The 7530-nt window shown below is 45.3% G+C and overlaps 1 protein-coding gene across 1 annotated transcript in view; it reads right to left on the bottom strand.

Moving 5' to 3' along the window:
* Positions 1-1921: 1921 nt before the first annotated feature.
* The window catches only part of LOC108801414 (gastrula zinc finger protein XlCGF57.1-like), a 10919-nt gene continuing 5310 nt past the window's right edge, over positions 1922-7530 (bottom strand). Inside the window, exons 5-6 of the mRNA XM_018573308.1 lie at positions 2337-2540; positions 1922-2043 (exon numbers count right to left, since the gene is read on the bottom strand). Coding sequence (XP_018428810.1) covers positions 1922-2043; positions 2337-2540 — 326 coding nt within the window. The remainder of the gene's footprint in view (positions 2044-2336; positions 2541-7530) is intronic.

Here is a 7530-nt window from a genome sequence, read left to right as displayed (position 1 = left end):
CAGGGTTCCGTGCTGGGCCTCAGGGTTCCGTGCTGGGCCTCAGGGTTCCGTGCTGGGCCCCAGGGTTCCGTGCTGGGCCCCAGGGTTCCGTGCTGGGCCTCAGGGTTCCGTGCTGGGCCTCAGGGTTCTGTGCTGGGCCTCAGGGTTCTGTGCTGGGCCCCAGGGTTCTGTGCTGGGCCCCATGCTTTTTAACATGTTTATTAATGATATCGGTGAGGGAGTGAGTAGTCGGGTCTCAGTGTTTGCTGATGATACGAAAATTGGGAGTGTAGTAGACACGGATTTAGACATTATAACATTACAGGAGGACCTGGAGAAAGTCGGGGAGTGGGCAACAGTATGGCTCCTGGACGAGTTCCTTGGAGACCGTAACATACAGGGGTACAAGTACTCCTAAGAGAAAAATCACACATGGACTCATATACACGCACACACCTGATCATAAATGCACACACGCAATAGGTTGGACTTGATGGACTTGCGTCTTTATTCAACCTCAAATACTATGTAACCCTCAGGTGGCATCTCGAGTGGGCTCTGCAAGGGGTGTAACTAGAAATTACGGGAGCCCCATACAAAATTTTGCTACGGGGCCCTGTGATTTCTAGTTACACCACTGAGCACAAGCTTCGGGCTTTCCTAGCACATTTTTTTTTTTTTACATTCTTTTATTAAAAATTGTCATCAAAATTCAAAACAAGAAACCATCTCCAACAATGGCTTCCAGAAACCCGATGACACAAATCCTACAAGTTCAAAAGGGTACAGAAAACACGATCCCAAAACTTTTATTACCACCCCAAATCAGCATAATTTACGCATATAATCTTACATATGAAACATTCTTCTTTTGCTTTCAAGGCCAGTGACCCAGTGAACTAAAAAAAAAAAAAGGGAAAAAAAATTAAATCCAATTCCCGCCCTTTTTCAAGGTGCCATTAAATGCACACACGCAATAGGTTGGACTTGATGGACTTGCGTCTTTATTCAACCTCAAATACTATGTAACCCTCAGGTGGCATCTCGAGTGGGCTCTGCAAGGGGTGTAACTAGAAATTACGGGAGCCCCATACAAAATTTTGCTACGGGGCCCTGTGATTTCTAGTTACACCACTGAGCACAAGCTTCGGGCTTTCCTAGCACATTTTTTTTTTTTTACATTCTTTTATTAAAAATTGTCATCAAAATTCAAAACAAGAAACCATCTCCAACAATGGCTTCCAGAAACCCGATGACACAAATCCTACAAGTTCAAAAGGGTACAGAAAACACGATCCCAAAACTTTTATTACCACCCCAAATCAGCATAATTTACGCATATAATCTTACATATGAAACATTCTTCTTTTGCTTTCAAGGCCAGTGACCCAGTGAACTAAAAAAAAAAAAAAGGGAACAAAAATTAAATCCAATCCCGACCATTTTTCCAGGTGCCATATATATAATAATAAGGCCAGCTGCCTCCTCCTCCTTTTTTTAGCAAAACCTTTCCCACAACCTTTCCCGCCAGTTCAGCATTGCGGTCTAAACATTAATACGGACGCTCACCTGTGTGGATTCTCTGATGTCTAAAGAAGAGCTTTTTTGTCAGTAAAACTTTTCCCACATTCTGCACATGAATACGAACGATCACCTGCGTGAAGCCTCCGGTGCGGGAGTCATCATACTGTAGCGATAACTCCCGGAGGAGCCGCTGTTTGCCCGGTCTACACCTAGTCGGTCTAGGTGCTGATCTTTTTGCTGTCTTATGTCTGAAACCCAATAAACTTCTATTATTTGTTTTTCTTAAAGTATAACATTTTATTGTACAATTTGTATCTTTTTCAGAGAACAGAATCACACACTAAATGAATAAAAAAAGATACAAAATGAAAGTTTAGATCGACAGAAATTCCCACATTCTGCACATGAATACGAACGATCACCTGCGTGAAGCCTCCGGTGCGGGAGTCATCATACTGTAGCGATAACTCCCGGAGGAGCCGCTGTTTGCCCGGTCTACACCTAGTCGGTCTAGGTGCTGATCTTTTTGCTGTCTTATGTCTGAAACCCAATAAACTTCTATTATTTGTTTTTCTTAAAGTATAACATTTTATTGTACAATTTGTATCTTTTTCAGAGAACAGAATCACACACTAAATGAATAAAAAAAGATACAAAATGAAAGTTTAGATCGACAGAAATAAACAAATACAAATCAGCAGGAAAATAACAGCCATGGGGGGAAGGGGAAGAAGGAGCTCACTAGGGCTGATTAGGATACACGAAGGGTTAATGAGAGGTAAAATAACAACAAATTCTCTGATGTCTCATTGGAGGTCCTTTTGTAACAAAACATGTCCCGCACTCTATACATGAATACGGACGCTCACCTGTGTGAATTCTCTGGTGTCTACGAACATGGTCCTTCCTAGAAAAACTTTTATCACATTCAGAACATGCATACGGACGCTCACCTGTGCGAGTTCTTTGGTGTGTAAAATGGGATTCTTTTTTAGCGAGACCTTTCCCACACTCTAAACATGAATACGGACGCTCACCTGTGTGAATTTTCTGGTGACTAAAAAGAGTTCCTTTGTCAATAAAACTTTTCCCGCACTCTGAAAAGGAATAAGAACTCTCACCCTTGTGACTTTTCTGGTGTTTAAGAAGCTCCATTTCCTCAGTGAAAGATTTCCCGCACACTGGACATGAAAAGGTCACATGGTTCTGGGTTTTGAGATGTATAAGTTTAGATTTCATCTTAAAATATTTCCCGCACTCCAAACATGACAATGACCTCTCTCCTGTGTGATCTCCTTCATGGCTGAGAGAAGATTCCTCGGGGATAGTTGGATCTGTAGACGGATCTTCACTGTGGGAGCCGAGATGGATATCTGAAGTCATGTGATGTGATTGGTCAGAAGATTCCTCAGGATTAGAGGGATCCATTGATGTCTCCAGACAATATGTTCTGTGGTGTATCATTGGACGTATGTGATTCACTTCAGAGTGAAGATCTCCCTCCGAGGTATTCCGGACATGGCGGCCGTCTGATAGAAAGCAAAATGACATGAGAAACACATTCTACAATACACCAAAACCAACACTGAGTGACGGGGGATGGGCACTGATGTCATTGTGATACCGAGGAATGTAGATGGACATTCCATATGGTGTACAGATGATGGGGGATCTAGGTGGACCCTCCATACTGCTCTCTCCTCTTACCCGGTGATGTGAGGAGCGGCTCATTCTCCATCACGACATCCTTGTAGAGATCCCGGTGTCCTTCTAGGAACCTGACACACACAATGATACAGTCACCATCCAGACACATCCCTTGTCTGTTCCTGGATCATGTCCCAGAATTCCCAGCACCGCTCACCTCTCCTGTCAGCAGCTCGATGATCTTGTTGGTGACTTCTAGGATCTTCTGGTCTCTGCTGATCTCAGGTGTCGGGCAATGACCTGAAGGCACCATGATGGGTGATGTCCCTTGAGGACGGCTATTGAGTGTGAATGGCTCCCCGGATATTTTCCTCACTACTTTATGATCCTGTGTAGAGATACATGTGCAGTCAGCTTTGTTTCTCATTACAATAATAGGAGTGATGGCCGGCAACATTCCCAGAATCCTCCTCACCTCTCCGGTCAGCAGGTAGATGATTTCCAGGGTGAGGTCTAGTATCCTCTCAGTCATGTGATTCCAGTTCTTCTCCATGTTTATTGATGTGGTCATGTGATCTATACCGGACTCTCCTCTCTGTAGATGGATTGTAACATGAGAATGATCTGGACTGTCCCGGGATGAACAATGTCTACACAGAGTTCCTCCAGAGTCCTCACACCTCAGACTGTTCCTCATATGATATTAAAGGCGGTATGAGTGTAACTGAGAGAAAATCAGAGATTTGTTCATTAAAGTCCAACTGGAGCAAAATAATGTATCCGCTCTATGAATTGGGCTCTGGATGGACGGTTGGATAAATGGCTCTATATTTAGGATGTATCAGGTCTATAAATGGCGGCTCTGGATGGACAGTTGGATAAATGGCTCTATATTTAGGATGTATCCGGTCTATAAATGGCGGCTCTGGATGGACGGTTGGATAAATGGCTCTATATTTAGGATGTATCCGGTCTATAAATGGCGGCTCTGGATGGACAGTTGGATAAATGGTTCTATATTTAGGATGTATCCGGTCTATAAATGGCGGCTCTGGATGGACAGTTGGATAAATGTCTCTATATTTAGGATGTATCCGGTCTATAAATGGCGGCTCTGGATGGACGGTTGGATAAATGGCTCTATATTTAGGATGTATCCGGTCTATAAATGGCGGCTCTGGATGGACGGTTGGATAAATGGCTCTATATTTAGGATGTATCCGGTCTATAAATGGCGGCTCTGGATGGACAGTTGGATAAATGGTTCTATATTTAGGATGTATCCGGTCTATAAATGGCGGCTCTGGATGGACAGTTGGCTAAATGGCTCTATATTTAAGATGTATCTGGTCTATAAACCATAACACATATCACAGTGACTATGAAGGATGAGGATGGACATGACGTGGGGGGGGGTTACTGGATGTAAATATAAAATAATATCTTCTTACCTCTTTTGCTTCCAGTTGCAGTGATGTGTCCTCTCTACTTACACTCACCTCGCCTCTTGGCCAGAACTTGCTGTCTTTGTCAGATTTCACTTCCTGTGTGCCTTTGACATCATGTCCTGTCTGTTGTTGACATCACTTCCTGTCTGTAGTTGGCATCACTTCCTGTCTGTAGTTGACATCACTTCCTGATTGTACGTTACACTCAGAAGTGATATCACCACCGCGTATAAAACTGCAGCCGATGGCCCCAGGAGGGAATCTGGAGACAATATGCTGAAAACTTTGACCCTCATCAATACACCCAGACACATAATATTCCTTTATGTTTAGTATTAGTTGATGCCGAGAAGGCGTTTGACCGCCTAGATTGGTCTTTTATCCAGGGCACCGTACAGAATATAGGGATTCCGCAGTCCTTACTGCTTAAGATCTTGGCTTTATAGCCCGGATCCTCGCTGTTATTATCCAGCGAGGATCCGGGTCAATGGGATTCAGTCTGACCCACTCGGAATTTGCAATGGCACTCTCCAGGGTTGCCCGCTTTCCCCCCACCTATATATCTCAGTGATGGAGCATCTGGGCACAGCGATCCGGGCGAATCCCCACATTCAGGACATCCCGGTCAGGAATACTCACCTTTAGCTAAGCCTCTTCACGTCTCTAATCCTAGAGAGGCTTTCCCTCACATATCGGATGAGTTTTCCAGATTCGGAGCCCTCAGTCAATCATTTGAAGGTAAAGCACTCCAAGTCCGAAGTTATGAACGTCTCACTTCCCCCGACTGACCGCCATTCATATGTATTCACTTTGAAGGAAGACTTCATCCAATATCTTGGTGTCCACATTCCCTCTCATCTATCTCGCCTCTATGGATCGAATCATCTCCCCTCACTACACCGCACATGGCAAGATCTACAGACTTGGTCTAAGCTCTCACAGTCCTGGTTAGGTCCTGAAAATGTCGGCTTTGCCCCGATTTCTATATTTATCTCAGAGAGTCCCCATTAGTGTCCCGCGTGCTCAGCTTAGAACGGACTTATTGTATGATATTCAGGCTCTGGTGTCCCCTAGAGGAAGATGTGATATTCTTGTTCGGTGGCTTGGGTCTTCCCCACACTGAAAAGTATTACAGGGCCTCTCTGTTGACTCATGTTTTGGATCAATGAGGAACACAAACTTTGGGTTTCCTTGGAAATGGCCGTCTGGCCGGTAATTCCATATTGACTTCCTCAGTTAGGATCTTTGGTTAGATCCAGTGCCGATACCCTACTGTTTGCGGTGCCGCTTCTTTTAAAGACATGGGATGCAATGGGAGGCGCTTTTACATAAGCCTGTCCCAGGTCCTTAAGCGACAACACAGTTTAATCCCCCAAATATTTATGACCACCAAACAAACTATTGCCAGATCCTGGAAGACCCTCCCCCGTGCTTAGTTATCTGGAAGTCAAAAACCGCATCACTGACACGATGGTCAACGGGCAGTTATCCGCACTCTTGGCTGGACTCTTACGGCAAATTGGAGAGGATCTGGGGAGCATGGATCTCATACGCAAGTCCATGTCATTTTGACCCCGCCCGGTTAAATGTTTAATTGGCTACTACTAATTGTGCGGGGCGGGACCTACACGAGACCTGTACATGACCTACACAAGTCCCGTACTTGACATTACATTACAACAGCAAAAAGACATGGGATGCTCTGTTACTTTCGGGTTTCCTCTCTTCATACACAGCACCTCATCCTCCAGATGTCTGCTCTCCACAGTGACAACAGCCTCGGTCTCTGATGGTGATGGCAGTGGTAGCGTTGTCTTTACTCTGATCAGCAGATGGTCCTCAACACATCCGTCCGCTCACAAGGCTTCAGGGGGGGGATGTCCTCCAATTCCACCGCTCTCAGGAAAGATTATCCAAGTCCTTCCCCTCCCTGCTGTGCTGTCTGGGCATTGTAGTTCTATGCTGCATTGGCTGGCTGCGTCTTTATTGCACGGCGACTCCAAATTCCACAAATCCGTTCGGCTGTAGAACTCACGGCGATGTTTAATAGAGAAAGTAAAAGCATTTTCACACACACAATGTGAAGAGAACTCAAGGGATCGGGCTTTGTAGTCTTAAGGAAACCACTCATCAGTAGGGATAATGGGAAACAAAGGCTTCAGTGTGCTAGGTGTGACTGTGAGGATACAAGGGCACCATGACCTCCGGGTTGTACGGAATAGTCCGGAACAGGGAACTGGCCAGGAATACAGGTCTTGGGAATGAGTAGATACTGGATATGTTAAATGCAGGGCACCAAGGACAGAGTGACTGCGCAGTAAACAAGGTGACTGTATGTTTGGCATGGGTGTGCTAGAGGTGCAGAGTCTAAGGAGATCCAGGTCTTCTCCAGAGCTCCTGATAGTAGAGATGTTGCTCTGCAGGACACCTCCCAGGTTGCGGCCCTCCAACACACCCGTGCAGACACAGCTGACCGAAGTGGAAAGGCGATGTAAGCAGAGAACAGCACTGGAATGTAAGACTCAAGGAATGACTGATACCACACAGAGGTACAAGAGATGCACACAGGGGATCATGCATTGCACTAGTGTAGGATACACACAGAGGAACGTGCGTTGCTCGGAGACTCAGGAAAACAGGTTACTGGACCATAAATTAGGAACATTTATAGGTAAAGTCTGGAGAATTAAAAAAATGAAACCCCCGTGTGGTAATTCACCCCCTGGCTTTCCTCCCTTGCCTCTGGATGAGTGGGCCTGCCAGGCTCGGAGTCTCATGGACGATAGAAGCTGCAGGTGGATCTGGGCCCTACGACGTGTAGAATCCTTCTGTAACACGGCTTGGAACTGATTTATTTTTGAATTTATTTTTGGTTTTCTCCTTTTGTCCTCTGACTGATACGAGAGAAACTCCATGCTGACACCCCCTGCGG

This window comes from Nanorana parkeri, unplaced genomic scaffold (assembly GCF_000935625.1).
Source record: "Nanorana parkeri isolate BGI_ZX_2015 unplaced genomic scaffold, ASM93562v1 scaffold2327, whole genome shotgun sequence".
Taxonomy (NCBI): domain Eukaryota; kingdom Metazoa; phylum Chordata; class Amphibia; order Anura; family Dicroglossidae; genus Nanorana; species Nanorana parkeri.
Note: the sequence above shows the minus strand (reverse complement) of the source record. Positions and strands in the feature narration are given on the sequence as shown.